Below are 22,368 nucleotides of genomic sequence, written 5' to 3' on the forward strand. Positions count from 1 at the left end.
CCGCTCTGGTGTCCCGCACGCCGTGGGGCTCCGGGCGTGCAGATCGAGTAAATCACTGACCTCACGTGAGTCTCCCACCGAACCGGGCGCTGCCTCCGCCTCCGCCCATGTCACCCCCCGCGGCCGGGGAAGGACAAGGTGGCTTCAAGGCCACCTTCCATCTCTGCCTTGCCTGTCCCCTGACCCCGCGGTCCCCGGGGTGTCCGACCCCCAGGGCTGCCCTGGACATCTCAGGATACTGACAGCAGCTCAGCGAGGGTCTTGGTATGCAAATACTTTGTAGCTCATTCCAGATAAGCCGTAAATAAACGCCTCCTGACGGTAACGGCCACGTCTTTTCTCCGTCTTCGGCTCCTTTCTGGCGTGACTCCTCCGACGCCCAGGCGTGTTGGCTGTGGCCACAGCTCAACTCCGTCCAACAGCATCTCTCAGACTCACAGGACGTGCCAGGAGGCGGCCCCCCCGACCACCCGAGGACTCTGAGGTTTGGGGTGGGAGACGACGACCCGCCAATTCAGACAGGCGACCAAGACAAGGCCGGGCGCGTGCGGGCGAGGCTGGGTCTGGGGTCTGGGCTCAGGGAGCATCTTGGAGAGCAGAGGGCAGTAAGAGTGGAAACGGGACTCAAGGCTGCTTTCCTCTCCACTGGCCTCCATTAAAAAAGGCAGGCGAGGGGCGCCTGGGTGGCTTGGTCGGTTGAGCGTCCGACTTTGGCTCAGGTCATGATCTCGTGGTCCGTGAGTTCGAGCCCCACGTGGGGCTCTGTGCTGACTGCTCAGGGCCTGGAGCCTGTTTCAGATTCTGTGTCTCCCTCTCTCTCTCTGCTCCTCTCCTGTTCACGCTCTGTCTCTCTCTGTCTCAAAAATAAATAAACGTTAAAAAAAGTAAAAAAAAAAAAAAAAAAAGGCAGGCGATTGGGGCGCCCGGGGGGCTCTGCCGGTTCAGCATCCGACTCTCGGTGTCGGCTCAGGTCACGATCTCACGGTTCATGGGTTCGAGCCCCCGCATCGGGCTTTGTGCTGACAGCACGGAGCCTGCTTGGGATTCTCTCTCCCTCTCTCCGCCCCTCCCTTGCTCGCTTACTCTCTCTCCTTCTCTCAAAACAAGTAAACAAACTTAAGAAAAAAGAAAGGCAGGCGACCGGGGGCACTGGCTGGCTTGCTCGGTGCAGCATGACTCTTGATCTCCGGGTCGTGAGGGTGAGCCCCACGTTGAGCGTAGAGATGACTTTAAAAATAAGGGCAGGCGATCACTTGGTTTGAGAACCAGTCTGGAGCCAGTGGTGCCGGGAACAGGGGCCGTGGCTGCCCCCTCCCCCCCGCCCCCCACCAGAGCTCTGGATCTGGGACCTGCCTTCCTAGCTGTTATGTTCCCTGAGCCCCAGATTCCTTTCCGATCCCCATGAGAACAAGAGCAACTCCTGGTTATTGGAGCAGCGTCCGTCCTGTCGGACCGAGCCCAGCAGGTGAGTTCCCGGAGGACAAAGCAACTTGCCTCAGGTCACATGGCTACCAAGGGATGTGACTCTCCAGACCTCTTGGTGAGACCAAGGAGAAGCCTGGACACGGGGGGCCGCTCCACAAGGCCCTCCCTCAGCCGGGCCACCCAGGAGGCAGCGAGGGGTGAGGGCGGCCGAGAGGTCACCTGCCTGCACACCGGGGACGGTGATGCTGGGGGCAGGGGCAGAGGCTCGGAGGAGGAGGAAGATTCAAGAGCTTCCTTCTAAGGGATACTAAGCCGCTTTGTCACTGTGTCGCGGGGAATACGTGAAATCACCTGTCACAGCTGGCAGAGGCAATGAGATGGCTCCGGTGTCCCTGCAGGGTCTCCTCACGTGTCCGGCGACCTGGGCCTCAGCGGTTAGCGGCTGGTGCCCTCTAGTGGCGCAGCTGGGCACTGGGGCACCGGCAGCCAGAGCACAACGTCCTCCCGGGCCTGTCCCCTTTGTCAGGGGCACGTATGGGAGCCACCTGCTGTCCCTGAGCGCTCTCTGGGGGACAATGGGGGACACTGGAAAGAGGAAGTGGGGTCTGAAGACTGGGATTCCGGCCCCAGCTGCTTTAAATAAGTGCCTTGGGTTCTTCATGTAAGCGAAGGGATGCCCACGCCCACCCACCCCCGCCTGCCTCGGGGACCCTGGAGAGACAGGTGACAGCTCCTTGCCAGGTCAAAAGCATTGCTGAAGAGCAAACTATTGCGCTCATGAGAAAACAGTGACAGCGCAGGTCCCGGATGCCAAGGATGGATGGAGGGCTGGTGTGGGGGAAGGGGCTGGGACAGGGGAGCCAAGGAGGAGAAGGCGTCCCCCGCAGAGGCGACGGTGTAAGTGCGGCCGGGGAGGGCGGCGGGGAAGGGCGTCAGCAGAGACAGACACGTCCGTGCAGGGTGAAGTGAGCCTCCGGGGAGAGCCAGGCCATGGGGCTGGAAATGCTCACTTCCTGTCCCTTTCTCTTAATCCAAAAGGCAGGTAGGTCCGTACTGCCCAACCCGATCTACAGACTCGATGCTCTGCCTATCAAAATTCCAGGGGCATTTTTCACCGAAATAGAACAAACCATCCTGAAATTCGTGTGGACGCACAAAAGATCCTGCACGGCCAAAGCAAAGCTGGAGGCGCCAAACTATGTTACAAAGTTACGGTAACACAAACAGTATGGTGTCAGCGGGAAGACAGACACGTTGATCGAGGGAACAGAACAGAGAGCCCCCAAATAAACCCACACGCATACGGGCAGGCAATTACGACAAAGGAGGCAAGAGTATACAACCGGGGAAAGACAGTCTCTTCAATAAATGGCAGGAAAACTGGACAGCTGCATGCAACAGAATAAAACTGGACCGTTTTCTCACACCACACACAGGAACTAACTCAAAATGGATTAAAGAGGGGCGCCTGGGTGGCGCAGTCGGTTAAGCGTCCGACTTCAGCCAGGTCACGATCTCACGGTCCGTGAGTTCGAGCCCCGCATCGGGCTCTGGGCTGATGGCTCGGAGCCTGGAGCCTGTTTCCGATTCTGTGTCTCCCTCTCTCTCTGCCCCTCCCCCGTTCATGCTCTGTCTCTCTCTGTCCCAAAAATAAATAAAAAATGTTGAAAAAAAAAAAATTAAAAAAAAAAAATGGATTAAAGATCTGAAGGTTAAGGCCTGAAACCATAAAACTCCCAGAAGAAAACATACGTGGTAAACTACTAGACATTGGTCTTGGTGATGATTTTTTTTTTCTTTTTTTTTTTTTTCTTTTTTTTTTTAATTTTTTTTTTTCAACGTTTATTTATTTATTTTTGGGACAGAGAGAGACAGAGCATGAACGGGGGAGGGACAGAGAGAGAGGGAGACACAGAATCGGAAACAGGCTCCAGGCTCCAAGCCATCAGCCCAGAGCCTGACGCGGGGCTTGAACTCACGGACCGCGAGATCGTGACCTGGCTGAAGTCGGACGCTTAACCGACTGCGCCACCCAGGCGCCCCGATGATTTTTTTTTTTAATTTTTTAAATGTTTATTTATTTTTGAGAGACAGAGAGCGTAGTGGAGGGGCAGAGAGAGAGAGGGAGACACAGAATCCGAAGCAGGCTCCAGGCTCTGAGCTGTCACCACAGAGCCCGACGCGGGGCTCGAACTCACAGACCTTGAGATCGTGACCTGAGCCAAAGTCGGACGCTTAAATGACTGAGCTACCCAGGCGCCCCCTGATGATTTTTTTAATTTGACACCAAAAGGAGAAGGAACAGAAGTGAAAATCGACAAGTAGGACCACATCGTACGAAAAAGCTTCTGCACAGCTCAGGAAGCAATCAACAAAATGAGAAGGTGGCCTACCGACTAGGGGAAGACAGCATATCCGATTAGGGGGTTATAGCAGAAATAGATAAAGAACCCACACAGCTCAACAACAGTAACAATCATTTCATCAGAAAATGGGCAGAAGATCGGAAGAGGCGTTTCTCCAAAGAAGACAGACAACAGCCAACAGACACGTGAAAAGATGCTGAACATCACTCACCATCAGGAAAATGCAAATCGAGACAATGAGATACCACCTTACGCCTGTCAGAATGGCTAAAATCGTAAAGACAAGAAAACAACCGGCGTGGGCGAGGATGCGGAGAAAGGGGAACCCTCGGGCACCGTTGGTGGGAATGCAGACTGGTGCAGCCACCGCGGAAAACGGCGCGGGGGTTCCTCAAAAAATTAAAAACAGAAATACTACTCCACTTCTGGGTTTTCATCTGAAGGAAATGAAAACGCTGACTCGGAAGGGTGTCTGTCCTCCCACGTTCGCTGCAGCGTTATTCACAATCGCCAAGACACGGGAACAGCCATCCATCGACAGGTGAACGGACAAAGAAAATGCGGCGTAAATATGGGGGAATATTACTAGGCCATAAAAAAGAGTGGAACTTTGCCATTTGCGACAAGGACGCATCTCAAGGGCATTATCCTAAGTGAAATTCGTCAGATAGAGAAAGACAAAGACTATGTGATACGATCTCTCTTACATGTGGAATCTTAAAAAACCAAAAACCAAAACCAGGATCATAGATACAGAGGATATTGGTATTTGCCAGAGGCAGTGGCTGTGGGGTAGATGAGATGGGTGAAGTGTTTTTCTTGTTTAGTTTAAATGAATTGAATAACTTGTATTTTTTTTTGAAGTATAATTTAGGGCGCCGGGGTGGCTCAGTCGGTTGCGTATCCGACTTCAGCTCATGATCTCGCGGTTCGTGGGTTCGAGCCCCGCGTCGGGCTCTGTGCCGACAGCTAGGAGCCTGGAGCCCGCTTCGGATTCTGTGTCTCCCTCCCTCTCTGCCCCTCCCCTGCTTCTGCTGTCTCTTTCTCTCTCTCAAAAATCAATAAAAGACTTTACTGACTCAGAATGTCAGCAACTAGGAATTTGAAGTTTTTCCCATTAAAAAAAAAAAAAAGGGAAGTAGGAATATTTGCTTCTATGAAACAGAAAAAACTAAAACGTCTACTTCTTGAAGCACGTTTGCCAGAGGCTTAATACCGTCAGAACCTACCCTCCAGAGTAGGCTGTGAGGAGGCCAGTCCCGACCCCGTCGGCTTTCTGGGTCTCCTTCCCAGGCCCCTGCCAGGGACCCCTGCCTCCACCCCAGCTCCTCACCAGCCAGGCCTTCCCGCCCTTCCTCCCGCGGAGGGCCCGTCGGAGGGGCGAGGACAGCTCAGGGCTCCGGAAAACGGGTCTTAGGTTTAGGCCACGGGCTTTCCTCCTCACTGGCTGCGTTCCTAACTTCTCCCAGCTCCAGTGTCCATCAGTAAAATGGGGAAATACTAATTCCACCATAATTCTCAAATTAGGGGCGCCTGGGGGCTCAGTCGGGTAAGTGTCCAACTCTGGGTTTCGGCTCAGGTCATGATCTCACGGTTTGTGGACTCGAGTCCCACGACGGGCTCTGCGCTGACAGCGGGGAGCCTGCTTGGGGATTCGGTCTGTCTCCCTCTCTCTCTGCCCCTCCCCCACTCATTCTCTCTCCCTCTCTCTCTCTCTCTCTCAAAATAATAATAATAATAATTCTCAACTTGGGGCGCCTGGGTGGCGCAGTCGGTTAAGCGTCCGACTTCAGCCAGGTCACGATCTCGCGGTCTGTGAGTTCGAGCCCCGCGTCGGGCTCTGGGCCGATGGCTCGGAGCCTGGAGCCTGTTTCCGATTCTGTGTCTCCCTCTCTCTCTGCCCCTCCCCCGTTCATGCTCTGTCTCTCTCTGTCCCAAAAATAAATAAAAAACGTTGGAAAAAAAAAAAATTTTAAAAAAAAAAAAAATAATAATAATAATTCTCAACTTAAAGGTGAAATGAGGTCGTGCATCTCGCACATGTAACATTGCGCCTGGCGCTCGGTCGGTTCAGGCACTTCGCGTGTTTTAGGTCACACAGGAGGAGCTGTTGACCAGGAACAGCGACAGGGTGTGCCACCTGGTAAGGGCTACCCGGGCACGGGGACGTGTCCCCAGGCGGCCAGTGGAGAGCGGCGCAGACACTCCCCCCCACTTCTAACTGGGGAGGCCGGGTCTGCATGCTGGCTGCCACGACCTCAAGGGAAAGAGAGAAAGAAAATCAGGTGAGAAGACCGCCTCGATGCCACTTTCCGGAAGTAACTACTGGTAACAGCGGGGCCGAGATTTGTACCATTTCCCAGGAGAGCAAAACTGGGGCAGCAGAGAAGGAAGTTTGGGGGGTCTGGAGAGAAGCCAGCTGTGGAATGGGGATTGAGGCCTGCTCTGGTCCTGATGGGGGCGGGGGCAGGGGACGGGGGTGGGGAAGAGCAGGGGGCAGGGGCTGGGGTGGGGGGTGGGGGTGCTGGAGGCAGGGGGCAGGGGGCAGAGAGCAGGGGGCAGTGGGGAGGGGGGAGGGGGACAGGGCAGGCAGTTATACACACGCCTTCCTTACACCCCCGGCCCTCTCCGCACCGCCGTTTCCTCTGCCGGCCACATTCTCCACGTCCCGTGTCCACACGTGTCCCTGGTCCCGGGCCACCCCAAACAAGGACGGTCTTACTGACCGGGGACCGGGGCGCCGCCAGGCCGCAAGGGCGCCGGGCAGGGGAGTCCTTGGCACGCACTTCCCGGCGAGGCTGCGCGGGCCTCTGGCACCAGCTCTTACTCCTAAAAGCCTTGCAGGGGGCACTCGGGCCCGAGCTCGAAACCTGCGCAGGCCTGACTCTCGGGGGGCCCCGTGACCCCCCCGGGAGCTCCCAGCCTCCGGTTCTGTCTGCCTGCAGCTCCGGCCCCCCCCCCCCCAGCCCAGGGCCCCTCAGCTCTGTGGGAAGCTGGACGCAAGTGTCCTCCGGGGGGTGACGCCCTCCTCCCTCTCCCTGGAGGTCGAATCCAGCCCTGCCCTGACCGGGTCAAAGGGCCGAAGCGAAGGGCAGGCGCCCTTAGCAGGTGAGGTCCCCCTGTGCCGGGTGGGCCCCGCGCACCAGGGACGAGCCAGGGCTCGGCAGTTGCAGGTCCTGGGTAAGTGCGTGTTGGTGGATTTAGGCCCGGGAGGGGGTGGCCTGGGGGGGGGGGGGGGGTGAAGGAAAGATGAGGGTCACCCATCACCTAGGCCAGTTCGCCAGCGGGCACAGCGCCCAGAGGCCGGGATCGAGTGTCAGACGTGGGTGTGAGTCCTGGGCCTACTCTCCAGCCAATGACACTTGGGCGACTCACTTCACATTTTTTTAATTTAAAAAGAATTTTTCTAACATTTATTTCTGAGAGAGAGAGAAAGACAGAGTGTGAGTGGGGGAAGGGGCAAAGAGAGAGGGAGACACAGGATGTGAAACAGGCTCCAGGCTCTGAGTGGTCGGCACAGAGCCCGACGCGGGGCTCGAACCTACAAACTGTGAGATCGTGACCTGAGCCCAAGTTGGACACTTTATCGACTGAGCCCCCCAGGCGCCCCAGGTTTTTAGCAGGGTTGAGCCTATCACTCTGGCCCCACAGGGACGAACCTGGCCCACAGGCTCTCGGGTCTGGAGTCGAAGCCCGGCGGTCTGACTCACGCGAGGGGCCCACCATGTTCTAGACCGCGTGCTGGACCACTCCACAAGGTCTCACTGCACACCCGCCGGAACCTTTCGGTGAAGCGTGATCCCCTATTTACAGGATGAGACCTGCACACCGGACTCGCTAACATCTCCCGGTTGCCCAGCTGAAAGTGGGAGGACTAGTGCACTTGTCGCGATGGGCACCCGGCGACGGATGGACGTGCCAAATCCCTACGTCGTACACTTGAAACGAATACGACTGTAGGTCAACTAGATGGAATTAAAGTAAAAATAAACTACCAGCAAATTGGCAGTGGCGGGGGGGGGGGGGGGATTGGCAAAAACCAAGACTTGAACCCAGCGACGCTGATGCCAATGCCACAGGCGGCCAGCCCCTGGGGACACGCACGAGGGACACTGGCCTGCATGGGGAAACCGCAGTTCAGTCCGGCTGTGTGGACGGCACACCCAACCTCGGCCCCACCAGCGACCAGCGGCTCCATGAGAGCTGCCCCTGGGCCTCGGCATCTTGTGTAAGGTGAGAGAAAAATCATTCCCCCCACAGAGAGCGCTTGTCTGGACCCAGCGTTCAGCAGGTAAGAGGCCCGACAGAGCTGGCAGCTTCCACCTTTGTGTCTGGGCTGCTGCCCTCCCTTCCTGTACCCCAGCCACTAGGCTCTTCTCTGCCATGAGCTCTGGTCCATTCTAGAACAATCTCCTGACCTGCTCCCAGGGGCCGGGACAGAGCAGAGTATCTTTCCAGCTCTCAGGGTCTAACCCACAATTTCTTGTCTTTAGACAGTGCTCCCCACAGAAGGGTGGGGGCACCCGGTAAGGTCCTGGAGTTCCCTAGAAGAAATTAAGATTAAGCATAAAAAAACAAGAGAAGAGGGGCGCCTGGCTGGCCCGGCTGCTAGGACGTGCACAACTACTGACTTTGGGGTCGAGAGTTCAAGCCCCACGTGGAGGGTAGAGCTCGTGTAAAAAAAAAAAAAAAAAAAGCAGGGAAATACAAAATAAAACTTTATTGAAGCAACTAAACAGCAAACCAGAGAACACTTTGTTCCATGGGACACCTAGGGCAGGCGAGTTAAATATCTGCGCACTTTTCTAATTGGAACAATTTTAAGTTGCTCGTACCTTTCCCGTCTGTAACTCAAAGCGAACAGCCCCGCTCACGTTTGTACCTCTGTGTCCTCAACCCGGCAGCAGGCCAACCCTGCCTCAGGCTCCGGCTGGAGGACGTGACCGAAGGAGCCGTCGGCTGTAGGTCTGCAGACCTTCTTGCCGAGTGGGACTCGGGACCGCCCCCACCCACCGCCGGCATCAACCCCCGGAGCAGCGTCCCACAGACGGGATGGGAAACCAGCGTGGCCCGGCCTGAAAACGTCTGAGGAGGATTCGTCACAAGGCCCTGCACACTAGGGAGCCGAACCCGGTCCTGCACAGCCCCTCGGGGATCGGAGGCCTGGTGGCCTCACTCCTTCTTGCCTCCAGGGGCCGGGTTTCTCGTCAGGAGCTTCCCGGAGTTGGAATGGGTCAGCGTGGACACCGTGGGGGACTCCAGCTTCACTCTGTCCAGGAGGGTCTTCTTGAGTGCGGCCGGGGAGATCTTCTCCTGGTCGGCCATGGACTGCAACTCCCTACGGACAGAACCCCGCGGGGGTTACGGGAGCCCGAGCTTCACGAGGCCACCCGGTGCGCACGACCCCGGACCCCCAAGAACCCGAGCCCGCCCCAAACCACAAGCCCCCAGATCAAACGCGCCCGGAAGCTTCTCAGAAGTGCTCTTTAGCTACGTGTGAGTCACCACCGGGTGTGCAGCTCCCCACGGTGCCTGCGGTCACAGGAGGAGTCGGCATGGAAAAGCCCCGGGTTTGGAGTCAACGCTTCCCCGGCCCTGCCTCCACCACGTACTGGCCGCCCGAGCTTGGGGACGTCGTCTCTGAGCCCCACCTTCCTCACCCCGATAGATCACAGCCACCCCGCCACCACGGCCACGGTGGGCATTAGCGAAGTAAGGCCTGCAAACTCTCAGCTGAATCAAGTCTAATGAACCGTGGCTCTGACCGGAGCACAGACTCTGACGCCGCTAATGGACCAGGGACAGCAGGATCTGCCCGACGGGGCTGGCCCACGGGCCACGGGGAGATTAACCCACCGTGTTCGGATACAGGAGGCCTCCACGGCGTTGATGAGCAGGGAGCGGAAGCCCCCGCTCTCTAGGAAGTGCAGGGCGTGGATGGTGGCACCCCCGGGCGAGCACACGTTGTCCTTGAGCTGGCCAGGGTGCTGCTCTGACGCCAGCAGCATCTTGGCAGCGCCCTGGGGCGGGAGGGAAGGAGGGGGGGCGGGAGCGGCCGGTGGGCCTTCGGAACTTCCACCCTTCCCCACACCAGCCCCGCCCTTCCCCAGCCTTACCCCGGCTTCCCCACCGTGCCCCACCCCCAGTTCAGGGACCCACGGAACCCCCATCCCACACCCCGGTCCAGAACGTGCAGCGTGTAGATACCAACCAGCAGGGCCTGGGCCCCCAGTCGGACGGCCAGGCGCCGGGGCAGGCCCATCTTCACCCCGCCATCAGCCAGCGCGTCCAGGGCCATGAATGCCTGCGGGGACACTCGCTGAGCCCCAGGGCAGCAGGCACTCGGGGCATTCCCTAGGGCCCACTCTCCGGGTGACCGGAACTGGTGACCAGAACTGGCCGCAGAGGCTGACCTCCTCCGCTAGCTGGCCACGCCCCCAGCCCCAGTCTGCCTACAGCCCGCCTGCCACCCTCCGTCCCCAGAGGGCCTCACGTAGGCAGGCCCGCTGCCGCTGAGCCCGGTGACAGCGTCGATCAGGTCCTCCTCCACCTCGGTGCAGAAGCCCACGCTGCTCATGAGCTGTTCCAGAAGCTGCCCGTCCTCCACCAGGGCGTGGGTGCCCGTGGCGTACACCGTGGCGCCCTCCCGCACCACCACGGGCGTGTTGGTCATGCAGCGAATCACCTTGGGGGCCGGCTGGAACGCCATCAGCTTCTGGGACGCGGAAGATGCCCAAGTGAGTCTCTGCGGCGCAGCTTCCACCGGCACCCCGCCCCCTCCCACAGGAGCACCCGGGGAAGAGAGGGGGCACCTTCTCCACAGAGCTGATGGTGACACCGGCAGCACAGGAGACCACGATGTGCCTGGCCTGCACGTCCGCCCCGATCTCGTCCAGGATGAAGGGGATGATGTGCGGCTTCACGGCCAGGAACAGGACGTCACTGTGCCTCACTGTCTCCTTGTTGCTCCGGGTCAGGTTCACGCCCATCTTCTGCAGGAGAAGATGGTCCAGGCTCAGGGCGCGGGGCGGCCTCGCTGGGCCCAGGTCCTCTCCGGGAGCAAGCGAGCCCCTGCCAAACCCACTCTGCCCCTGCAGCCTGGAATTCCTGTCCCTTGGGGAGTCTGCCCCTCCCCCCAGGGGCCCGAAGTCCCCGGTTCCACTACTAGGCGGGCGAGCTAAATGCCAGATACGGACCAGCTTCTCCGAGGCAGCCAGGAAACAGCTGTCTCCCATCCAGGGGTTCGCATGGAAAGAGGCGCAGGCAAAGGGAAAGGTGAACCGGGAGCGCCAGTGGGAGACAGAGGAGTTGGGTCCAGCCTTGGACCATGACTGGACACCTGTTCGCCAGGCCGCGCGGTCTCCGCGTGGTCCAGGGGCGACCCGGAGGTCACCCCTCCGCTTTGGACTCCGAACTGAAAACCGGGGCCCTCCAGTTCTGGGAGCTGCCCAGATTTAGGGTGAAGAACTAACTCAGCCAGCTTTCCCAGCGATCACTCGTGCCTCAGAATAACTCCGAAAAGGGGCTACCGTGGGCTCCGCTTTGCAAAAGAGGAAACTGAGGCTCAGCGTGGTTGAGCACCTTAGCGTCGCACTGCCAGCAGGTGAATTAGGCAGTTTGTTCGCCGCGCATCAGTGTGCCGGGCGCTTAGCACACCTCGGCCTCCATCAGTGTCGGGCCCACCCCGCGCCGTCCGCCCCCTCGCCCGCCCCTCGGCCCCGGCCTCCCCGGCCCCGCCTACCCGGAGCGAGGACACGGTGGGCAGGTCCATTTCCGGGGAGCTGGCTATGATCCTGTGGGCCGACAGGATGCCTGCGGAGAACGGGACCCGTCAGCCGGCGCCCCCGGGAGTCCCGGACGCGGCTGCGGCCCGTCCGCCCCCGCGCGCTCACCTGCGGCCGTGAAGCCCCGCGCCAGCGCACAGGCCAGCTGGCCCGCGCCGATGAAGCCCACGCTCATGACCGCGGGAACGGGCTCGGCGCCGCCCGGGAGCTGCACGACGCCGGGCCGACAGAGCCCCCAGAGGCCCGCGCGCGCCCCGGAAGCCAGACCCGCGGGGCTTCCGGCGGCTTCGGGACCCCTCCCCACTGCCTCCGCGGCAGACGGCGCCGCGCGCCACGCGAGGGCGGCCCATCCGCGGCCAGAAGCTCGACGGACCAATCCGCGGCCAGAACCTCGGACGGACCAGTCCGCGGCCGGGAGCTCGGGCCGTGTGCCCGCCCCTTGCGTCCGGGATTGGGCGGTCGGAACCTCCGGAGCGGAGGCCGGAAGTCGCGTCCCCAGCTGGCGTGTTCGTCTGGGGGCTCCTCCAGGCGTCCGGGGGTTCCGGGCGCGGGTCAGGCGGAAGTGTGGCCAGAGTTGTGTCTGGGGCGGACCGGCGCCGCCGACTGTGGGCGGGAGGCGTCACCGGGTTGCAGGGATGAATGGGGCGGGGATCGGGCCGGCTAGCGGCGGCGCGCACCCGGCTGAGCGGGGCTGCCGCTGGAAGCCCCAGCTGCCCGCTCGCTCCCGGCCCGCGGGCGTGGTGGCCGAGCAGCCGGTCCTCGGCTGGAACCTGCAGGGCTCCCAGGAACTGGTCCCGAGGCGTGGTGGATAGGCTCCTTTCCGGTGCTTGGGAGGATGGACTCCTGAAGTAGGGAGGCGGCCAGCCCCCTGCCGGTCGACCGCCGTCTGTGCTTCCTAATTCGCCCTTCCCGGTTGATCACCCAGGCACCCACCTGCGGGCAGAGCGTCCCCCGTGGGAACCGAGACTTCCCCCTGGAGCGCAGGGACCGCCCTGAGCCTGGTGTCCGACCCCAAGACCGTGGTGACCTGACCTTCACTGCCCACCTGCTCGGACCCACGACCTGTGTCCCACACTTTCTTTATATGAACCTGGACATGCTTTGAGCACTTTGGAGACGGTCTTTGAGACCCTAGTCTGCAGTCTCCGGGTGGTGGTCTCACCGAAATAAATTCCTTTCCTGTTTCCCCACCATCCGTCTCTCTCTGCCTTTGATTTTGTGCGTGGCCAGCAGCCGAATCTGGTCTGTCTGGGACCCCCAGGGCCGGGTACTCTCGCCCCCTGCGCCCCGGGTACAGGTAGGGCCCCGCCAAGTACAGGGAGGTCTATGCCTCCGCCACCCCACCACTCGGTGTATACGCCCCACACACCGGCGGTTTCCACTTCCATCCGCAGTAAAGGTGTAAGTAAGGGGCCTCGGGGACCGGGTGACAAAAAATACGGAGGAAGAACGCAGCATCCCTGAAGGGTTCGCAGGAGCGGGAGAGACCGTGGCCTCCCCAGCCCCGGTCTGCCGGCGGTTCCGCAGCCCCGCCCCTGCCCCCTCCCTGCACCCCTCCCTGGGCTGGGAGCTTCCTCTACCTGCTCCCCCTGAGCAGGCCCCACCCTCTCAGTTCTTGCACCCTTAAAGGTGCAGGCCAAATGTTCACTATTTTTATATTAAAAGTTTTTATTTGTTTTTATTTTTTTTAATGTTTACTTATTTTTGAGGTTGAGAGGGACAGAGCCTGGGCAGGGGAGGGGCAGAGGGAGAGGGAGACACAGAATCTGAAGCAGGCTTCAGGCTCTGAGCTGTCAGCACAGAGCCCAACTTGGGGCTTGAACCCAGAACGGTGAGATCATGACCTGAGTGATGTCGGATGCTTAACCAGACTGAGTGCCCCCAGGTGCCCCATAACTTTTTCTGATTAGAAAAGGAATACAGGCAGGGGTGCCTGGGGGGTTCAGGTCAATCAGACTCTTGATTTCCGCTCTGGTCATGATCTCACCACCTCTTGAGATGGAGCTCCTCGCTGGGCCTGAAACCTCAAGATTTCTCTCTCTCCTTCTGCCCCTCCCCTGCTCCGGCGCTCTCTCTCTCTCTCTCTCTCTCTCTCTCTCTCTCAAAAAAGAAAGGAATACATGCATATTGAGGAAAATACGGGAAATACAAAAACAGTAAAAGTTAAAAAGGGTCAAAATCACCTATAATCACACTTCCTAGGGATAGTTTTTTGGAAACATTGTTGGTGTATTTCCTTAACGTTTTATTTTACAGGCGTATAGACTTTTCCATCTTTGGAAATAAATGATAAACGTAACAGTCTTGAAATTTCTATACTAGATACGTAGTAAGCATTTCCCAATGCCACTGAAAAGTTATTTGAAACAAGATCTTAGTGACTACTTGGCATTCCATTATGTGGACGCGCCACACAGATGTAACCGCTGTCCCAAAGGTCAGAGTGAGGTCCATTCATTGCACAGATGCCTACCAAGCCAGGTTCTGGGGAACAGCCATTGGCAAAGCAAAGTCCCTGTCCTCACAAACTTACATCGGTTTTTAAAATTATTCACACTACTGTGAGGAAACCTTTGCCTAACTCTTTGGTTATTTCCTTAGTTACATGTGGTTAGTGGCTTTTGTTTTTTAATATTTTTAAAAATTTTTTTTATTTTAACGTTTATTTATTTTTGAGACAGAGAGAGACAGAGCATGAGCAGGAGAGGGGCAGAGAGAGAGGGAGATACAGAGTCTGAAACAGGCTCCAGGCTCTGAGCTGCCAGCACAGAGCCTGACGCGGGGCTCGAACTCACAAGCTGCAAGATCATGACCTGAGCCAAAGCCGGACGCTCAACCGACTGAGCCACCCAGGCACCCCATGTTTTTTAATATTTATTTTTGAGAGAGAGACAGACAGACAGAGTATGGGCAGGGGAGGGGCAGAGAGAGGGAGACACAGAATCCCAAGCAGGCTCCAGGCTCCAGCCTCCGAGCTGTCAGCACAGAACCTGACGTGGGGCTCGAACCCACGAACCGTAAGATCATGACCTGAGCCCAAGTCGGACGCTTAACCGACTGAGCCACCCAGGCGCCGTAACATGGTAGTGGCTTTAAAGGCTCCCCGTGACGGCCACCCTCCCCTCCTCCCTCCCTCACCCCTACCTCCTCCTCCATTCAGGGGGTTTCAGCTGCTGAGGCCCCTCCCCCCTCCTCCCTCCCCACAGCGCCCGCCCCCCTTCCCCGACAAAGTGCCCCCACTTGTCCAGGTGCTTATCCCAGGGGCCCTCCTTCCTGGCCTCATGAGCAGGCTCCCATGTTCTAGGAATGGACGTGACCCACACATGACCCAGGGAGGATTCTGAACTGCTTCCCGCTAACCCTGTGGCAGAGCCCTTGCCCCCAACCCTTCCTGACTGAGGAGGTTCTCCAGGAAAGCACACTGTGCGTGCAGTTCTTCCAGCAATCCAGCAATTCGTGTTGGCTGTAGAAAGAAAAATGTAGTGTGATCAAAGGGAAAAACGATCATTGCTTTTAATCCCACCACCTAAAGAGATCCCACGTGACTCTTCGGAGTATAGCTCGACGCCTCTTTGGCTGACAAATCGGGCACATATTACATCTGCATCTGATTTCTTTTTTTTTTTAGTGTTTATTTATGTTGAGAGAGAGTGGGGGTGTGAGCGGGAGAGGGGCACAGAGAGAGAGAGAGTCCCAGGCAGGCTCCATGCTGTCTGCGCAGACCCCGATGCAGGGCTTGACGTGGGATCGTGACCTGAGCCAAAGTTAGGAATCGGATGCCACCCAGGCTCCCTGCTTCAAGTCTTTGGGACTTCCTCTTCTGCCTCTGTTGGTTCCCACCCTGCTGGCAGCTCCCGGCTGTGATCTGAGTCCGGCCCCCCAACACGGAGGACAGGGAGGGACGGAGGAAAGAGGCCGCTCCAGGTGGGCAGGGGGCAGGTGCTGTGAACACAGGGAACTGACCTACGAGGCCTGTCTTGGGGCTGCAGGACGCTGGACCCCCGCACCTGCCCACCACGTCCTAACAGGTCACAGAGCGGCCGCAACGGGGTTCGGTCACCCATACCCTCCAGATGGTCCCAGCGCCACATCTCTGTCTCAAGGCCGTCCTTGGGGCAGCTTCCCGGAGAGGGGTCCCGGGGCCACATTGCAAGGACAGGAGAGGAGGTGAGGCGCCTCCATTGCCCGGGTCCAGCTCACAGGTCAACTGGCAGTCACGTCCTCTCATTGACCTTCCCAAGTAGCCTCATCTCTGTGCCTCCAGCCAGAGAAAGTTCTCTGCTTTGAAGGACTCATGTGTTAAGATCGGATATACTTGGGTCATCCAAGATCACCTCCTCATTGTGAGGTCTGTAACCTTAATCCCATCTTCAAAATCCCATTTGACATGTAACCTAACGGGCTCCAAGGACTGGGGGGGTTGGATGTACTCGGGGAGAATATTCTGTCTCCCGCACTGTCTCCCTGCGCTGATGAACACATCCTTACATTTTGAAACAGAGTCAATCTCCTGGATTTGTTTTTTAGCTCACATCGGATGATGCGAACAGACTCGTCCCTGCCCCTGATGGAGTGTGACTGGCTGGGGGTCCACAGGTCATTTAGAGCCACGGAGAGGTCACGGAGTAGCTGGTAGGATTCTTTAGAAGGGTATGATATCCTTCCTGTAGAGAAAACAGCTGTGCCTGGTGCCCACAGCATCCCACGCGGAAGGCTGTCTTCTGGAGGTGACCTAGCCATCTCTGGGTCAGAGCCACGGCCTCCCTCCCCACCTCCAACGGTATGCCTGCCACGTCCTCAGACCCTGGCTGTCCAGAGACTAACGCCACCTTCCCCTCCACCGTCCAGTTGTTCTTCGTTAGCTCTGCGGGTAAACTGAGTCCCAGATCTTCAACAGCCATGCAGAAGGGACTCCAGCTGACCGGGAAAGGTGAATGCAGGGGGACTGCCCGATGTGGCGGCTTCCAAATGACCCGGTGACTAATGCCCGTGTCGTCAGCCCGGCACGCTTCCTGGGGCTTGCAGCGGGAAGGAGCTTTATAACGCATTCTCCACAGATCTGCATCGCCTCGGTCTTGATTTCTTCACCTGAAAAATGGGACTAATAATACCTACCTCAAGGAATCCGTTGCAGGAATTAAGTGCTGTCACGTATACAAGGTGGCCTGGTTTATGGGGAGCGCTCAGGACGTGTTAGCTTGCCTGCCCCACCACTGTCACCCCGTGCCCTGTCCCCATAAGAGTTAAATTCTTCCTTTTTTTTATGTTTATTTATTTTTGAGAGAGAGAGCACAAGTGGGGAGGGGCAGAGACCGAGGGGAACGAAGGATCCCAAGCGGGCTCTGCTCTGACAGCAGCGAGCCCGACGCGGGGCTCGAACCCACGAACCACGAGATCGTGCTCTGAGCTGAAGTCGGACGCTTAACCGACTGAGCCCCCCAGACGTGCTTTCTAAAGCGGAGGCACATGTGAGCGATCTAGTTTACTAGTTTTGGAATGAGACTCCGGGGAGGACACACAAACAAAATGTAGTCCAAACTTGGCGATTTCTGTCTTCGGCACCCCAGAGGTTGGGGGTCTGTCACCCCCTCTCTTCACATCATCACGTGACCTGGTTCCCTGTTACCGCCCCCGTTCGTCTTGTGTAAAGAGTGCTAGAAACAACGAACCGCAGAGACCCAGTGAAACATCACTTTATTTTCTTTGGGTGGACACTCCATTGTTTTTGCTACATTTGTTTTAAAAAAGGAAACACGCGTGGGTTCTGGTGGTAAATTCTCTAAAACGGGGGTGGGGAAAGAAGCTAACTTTGCACAGGCAAAGCCGGGTCTGGGGAGGTGCGGGTGAGGGCAGGGCTCCCTGCCCCAGAGGGTAACGACTCTTACAGCTCATTCCCACCTCCTCCTTTTTCAGAGGAACCCGGTGGCCCAAAGGCTGCCCCATCTGCCTGAGGTCACAGGTGTGGCCCTGCTGGCTCCAGAAACCAGGTGTCCTGGGTCCCTGCCCACTGCCCCCAGCCGGACGCCCCTCGTCCTCCCTCCCAGCCATCTCCCAGGGAGCGGGGGACCCAAGGGCGTTTACAAAAGTCCAGAATGGGTCAACGTGTTGGGGAAACGGTTGTAGGGGAAACGGGAAGTTATTGGTTGTGTTTTAATCCCTCCTGCCATAGAGTAAATCAGTCTGTTTCTCCCATTCTCATCATTGGGGTGTGTTGTCCCCAAGCTTCGTTGCGAATTTGCCAGAGAAGGTCCCGGCTGACCATCTGTCCGTGCTTGGCTACATCCTCTACAGAGCAGTCTGGGATTCCTTCTGGAATTTGGCAATCCCGCTGCATTAGTTACTCCTGTAAGTGCTTGGGGTGACGGAGGGACAGGAGGACAGGGGGAGGGGCACGTAGGCAGGAAAGTTACCGCAGGGGCCAGGGCTATGGTGCTAAATTGGAAGATCTGCACCAAGGCCCCGGGCGGTGCACGGGTCCATCGGAGACCTCGGTGGCCACGGCCAGCCCTAAGGCCCCAGCCTCCTGGGCACGGGCGCCCCGTCCCACGCGCAGCTGCACTTCTCCACCCTCATGTTGGGCAGGCTGACCACCTGGGGCCTGGGCCTGCCGCCCTCCTTGACGCCCACGATCAGGGGCAGCGAGGTCGTCTCCGAGGCGACGCACTGTCGCGGCCCCGGGAACGGCCGCCTAAAGGTCGGGGGCTCCGGGGGCTGCTGGCACGCGCCCACACACTCGTAGGCCAGGAAGCCCGGGGGCTCCAGGACCCAGTTCTCGGCCCACCGCATGCCCCGCAGGTCAACGTAGGTCTCCTGGCGGCAGCAGCGGGCGCCCTCCGTCGCCTCGGGGTCGCAGTCGCCCTGAGCTCTGCGGGGACGGGAGGGGCGCAGGTCAGCTGAGGTCACGGGCCTGGGAGGGCACCCGGGAGGGAGATTTACCGCCAGCTCTCGTCACGTTGCACAGGCTGGGGTTTGCGCCGCGGACGGGGAACCACCAATAACCAGACCCTGCGCAGTACGTGACCTTAGTCCCGGGACGGGGGGGGGGAAACCCCGCGTCCGTTGATTCCCACGGCGCCCCTGGGAGACCCCACGCCAACCCGCCCGTTCGTGGGGGCCCCCGAGGGCCCAGGCGCCTACCCGTAGGCCCCGAGGTCCAGGGTGTGCAGCTCCAGCTGGGGCTCGCCCTGCCCCGTGCCCTCCTGGCCCTGGGACGCGAAGCGGAGCAGCGTGTGGGCGCCCGAGGCCCGCGGGCCCAGGTGCGCCCTCTGCACGGACACCTGCAGCAGCAGCGGCTGCCCAGACCGGCCCAGCTGGCGCCAGAAGTTCACGGCCTCGGTCACGTCGAAGGCCTTCCAGCCACTCCCCTGGAGGGACACCAGCCTGCGACACCCGTGGAGACGGGGGCCTGAGCTGGGGCTGGGGACACCCCCTGGGGGGAGCTTGCCCCCCCACACACACTGGGCCCACCTGCCCCCTCCCCCTCCCCTCCCCCTCTTCTCTCCCCCCCTCCCCCACACTAGGCCACATGCCACCCTCCCCTTCTCCCCCTCCAGCCCCCTCCACCTCCCCCTTCCCCCCCTCGGGGCCCACCCACCCCGTCCCCCCTCCAACAGTCCCCCTCCCCCCCCCCCACTCCCCGCCAACCCCCACCCACCCTGCCTTGCTGGGCCCACCTGCGCCCCCTTCCCCTCCCCTCCCCACTGGCAGCCCGGCCACGGCCTCCCCACCTGGAGTCCACCAGGTAGGTGCGGTTCGAGCTGTCCTCGTGGATGCGCAGCCACTCGACGGTGACGCGGGCGCGGGCGCCGTGCGGGGACAGCCGCTCGAGCCTGCGCAGCGCCGCTTTGGGGACCGGCTCCTGGAAGAGGCGCAGCACGGCCTGCACCAGCTCGCTGTTGGGCGGCAGGCGCCCCTCCATGCCGAACACCAGCACGTGCGTGGAGGCCTCGGCCGCCAGCAACCTGCCCGCCACCTCTGGGGACGGGAGCAGGGTCAGCAGGCAGGTCAGGCCCGCTGGGAGGGCGCGGGGCCCAGAGCCAGTGAGCAGAATCCCCCAGGAAGGCAGGGAGAGGTGGGGGCGGGGCCTCACCTGCACAGCCGCCTTTTTTTTTTTTTTAAGTTTATTTATTTATTTTCATAGAGAGACAGAGAGAGCGAGTCCAAGAGGGAGAGGGCCAGAGAGCGAGGGAGAGAGGGACTCCCAAGCAGGCTCCGTGCTGACAGCGCAGAGCCTGACGTGGGACTCGATCCCACGAACCCCGAGATCACGACCTGAGCCAAAACCGAGAGTCAGACGCTTCACCGACTGAGCCCCCCAGGCGCCCCGACACGCAGCCTTCTTTAGGGGAAGGCGCTCAGCTAAAGTGGGAGGGCCAGCGGAGAGAGGGAGGCAGAGAGCCACCGTGGAAATCTGTGGTCACCAGCTGAGAGTGGCCTTTCCAGGAGGGAGGGCAAGAGCCCCGACTTCCTCTCCACTCCCTGCCTGAGGGGCTCCTGCCCAGTGAAATGTCCCCAACCGGAGGAAGAGGCGCCTGGGGCCTGTTGCCAGCTTCTGTTCCCCAGAGGCACCAGGCCCCGTGTCCCCAACGCCTGAGGCTCCCGGCTGACGGTGGGACCACCTGACCACGGGCCACGTGGCCGCCAGCGGTCAGCTCTGCAGAGCGTTCAGGACCAGACTCCTCGTCCCCAGGCCTCCAGGCGCCTGACCGGCCAAGGCCATCCTCCCTGTCACTAGCCCCAAGTCCCCTTTCTCTGTCTCCCCTCCTCCCACGGGGCTTCTGCACCCACGAGGGTGTCGTTCCTGCCTCGCCTCTGCCAGTGGGGCCCCTGGTGCAGACGGAGCCCAGGGCCCCGGATGCAGCCACGCTCACAGTCCCGTGGAGCTCCCCGCCCCCACGACGGCCGCCCCGGGACAGGCCCGCCGGCCTCGGCCTCCCCGTTCCCAACGAGCACCGGGCTGCGGCGGGAGGGGGACCTCACCTCGGACTCTCTGGCTGAACCTCTTCCCGCGGGAGTGGGCGCCGTGACTGCGCCGCAACAGGGCCACGTACTGGGCCCTCACGTGGGCCGGGGTGACCAGCCCCTCCACGTCGCGCTGGTCCAGGACGGGCGCCTCGTGGAGGCCCAGCTGCCGCAGCAGGCTGGCCCGCACCTGCTCGCCGGTCAGGGCGGCCCCGGGGCCCGTCAGGGGCAGCGCCCAGAGCGCCCAGCACAGCCACAGGGGCCTCATGGTGCCGCCCAGGGATGGGGGGGCGGGGGTCAGAGCGCACGCGTCCCCCGAGGAGGCTCGGCGAGGGTCCCAGCCTGGTGTGCGGAGGGCCGGGCCCGGGCCAGCTTTATAGGCAGCCCTGAGCTGGGCCCGGGCGGAGGGGGGAGGTCACACCCCTCGGACCTCCTGGGAGCTCAGCAGCCAGACGGTCCTTGGGCCTCGAGGAGGGGGCCGTCTGGAAAGGGCACAGAGGCCCGTCTGGATGCCGCACCAGCCCGGGGCCTCTGGCTATTGCTGTCTGGGCAGCTCAGTGATAACTTTAGTGTCTGTTGAACTTCCCTGGCCCTGCCCCAGTCCTAGTCTGCGAAAAAGGGGGCCTATTCTGGGAGAACGAGAGTCCTATTAGGAGACCGTTTAAGTCTCTCCTGGAGGCTAGTGTGGGTCTCCGTTTGGTCATCAGGCAGGAAGGACTCTGGGTTCCTGCAGCGAGCTTCCCCAGAAGCTCCTGGGCTCATGTTGCCCCTTTCTCTGTCCCTGCCAGCCCCCCACCCCGGCTCCTCTCCACAGGCCCTGGGAAGACCGTGTCCCGTCCATGACAGAGGAGGCCCCTGTGGTCAGGACCGGCTCTCCAGGGGTCCCAGGAAGAGCAGTTTTGCAAGTGTTTGCTGTCACATGACAGACTCGAAGCTCTTTAGGCAGGAACTTCATTCTGGGGGCCCTCCATGCCCTAAAACAGAGGCCACAGCTGCCCAGAGTCTCGTCCTGCCCACAGCCTCAGGTATGGCGCCCACGGGGGTGGGAGCCCCCAGTGCCACAAAGCGCACAGTTGAGACTGGCTGGGTTCAAATATGGGGCGGGTCTAATAGCCAGCAAGTTCCTTACGCCTCGGTGCCTCAGTTTCCTCATCTGAAGGATGGGTAACAATCCGGTCTACTTCACAGGGCTGGTCCGGAGATCAAACGGATTAACACGCAGAGGATGTTCAGCCCGGCTGCTGGCAAGTAGTGGGTGCACGATAAGGGTTTGCCACCCTGATCACCTGTCCACCCAGTGCACCTCCAGGGCACGGCTTTCCTAAAAATGCCAGTAACGAGAACAATCGTTTCTCGAGTGCCCCCTGTGTGCCAGGAAGCCTTCTAAGCTCTGAACACGATTCACAGCAGCCGGAGGCGGCAGGCGTACCCTCCTGACACGCAGCCAGAGCTCTGCCCAGGGAAGGAAGGTGTCCGGCTCACTCAGCCATTGGAGGCCAGGAGGCCAGTGCCCAAATCTGTCCCCAGAAGCCCCTGTGTGGCGCAGGGGATTTGGGGAGGTGCAGGAAACATGTGGGCCTCATAGCCCAGTGTTCTAACACGGCCTGTGCCTGAGCGCCAAGGGGCCCCGCAGCCAGGAAGCCCCCCGCCTCCTCTGAGGTTCGCTGCGTCACTGACAGGTCTCCCACGCCACCCCCCTGCCTCTGTGCTCCCACACATCCCAGGCAGAGGAAGAGAGAAACTTCTCGTGCTCAAGGGCGGAATTGCCACCATGGGCGTATGCATATGAAATATGTAATAACCTGTAATAATGGTGGGAGGGGGCGGTGCTT

At 60.0% G+C, this 22,368-nt stretch overlaps 2 protein-coding genes across 2 annotated transcripts; both read right to left on the reverse strand.

Annotated features, from left to right (window-relative positions):
• Positions 1-8,496: 8,496 nt before the first annotated feature.
• PYCR2 (pyrroline-5-carboxylate reductase 2) lies at positions 8,497-11,817 on the reverse strand. The gene is made up of 7 exons (XM_058700647.1): positions 11,684-11,817; positions 11,533-11,603; positions 10,604-10,783; positions 10,285-10,506; positions 10,003-10,095; positions 9,648-9,811; positions 8,497-9,129 (listed from the first exon to the last, which is right to left on the reverse strand). The coding sequence occupies exons 1-7, from the start codon at positions 11,748-11,750 to the stop codon at positions 8,964-8,966; spliced, it is 963 nt and encodes a 320-aa protein (XP_058556630.1). The 5' UTR covers positions 11,751-11,817; the 3' UTR covers positions 8,497-8,963.
• A 5,906-nt stretch (positions 11,818-17,723) lies between these two features.
• Positions 17,724-21,111, reverse strand: LOC131496061 (left-right determination factor 1-like). The gene is made up of 4 exons (XM_058701237.1): positions 20,555-21,111; positions 19,303-19,549; positions 18,713-18,955; positions 17,724-18,440 (listed from the first exon to the last, which is right to left on the reverse strand). Exons 1-4 carry the CDS (start codon positions 20,802-20,804, stop codon positions 18,083-18,085), a joined length of 1,098 nt encoding a protein of 365 aa, XP_058557220.1. The 5' UTR covers positions 20,805-21,111; the 3' UTR covers positions 17,724-18,082.
• Positions 21,112-22,368: the final 1,257 nt, after the last annotated feature.

Source organism: Neofelis nebulosa, chromosome 15, assembly GCF_028018385.1.
Source record: "Neofelis nebulosa isolate mNeoNeb1 chromosome 15, mNeoNeb1.pri, whole genome shotgun sequence".
NCBI lineage: Eukaryota > Metazoa > Chordata > Mammalia > Carnivora > Felidae > Neofelis > Neofelis nebulosa.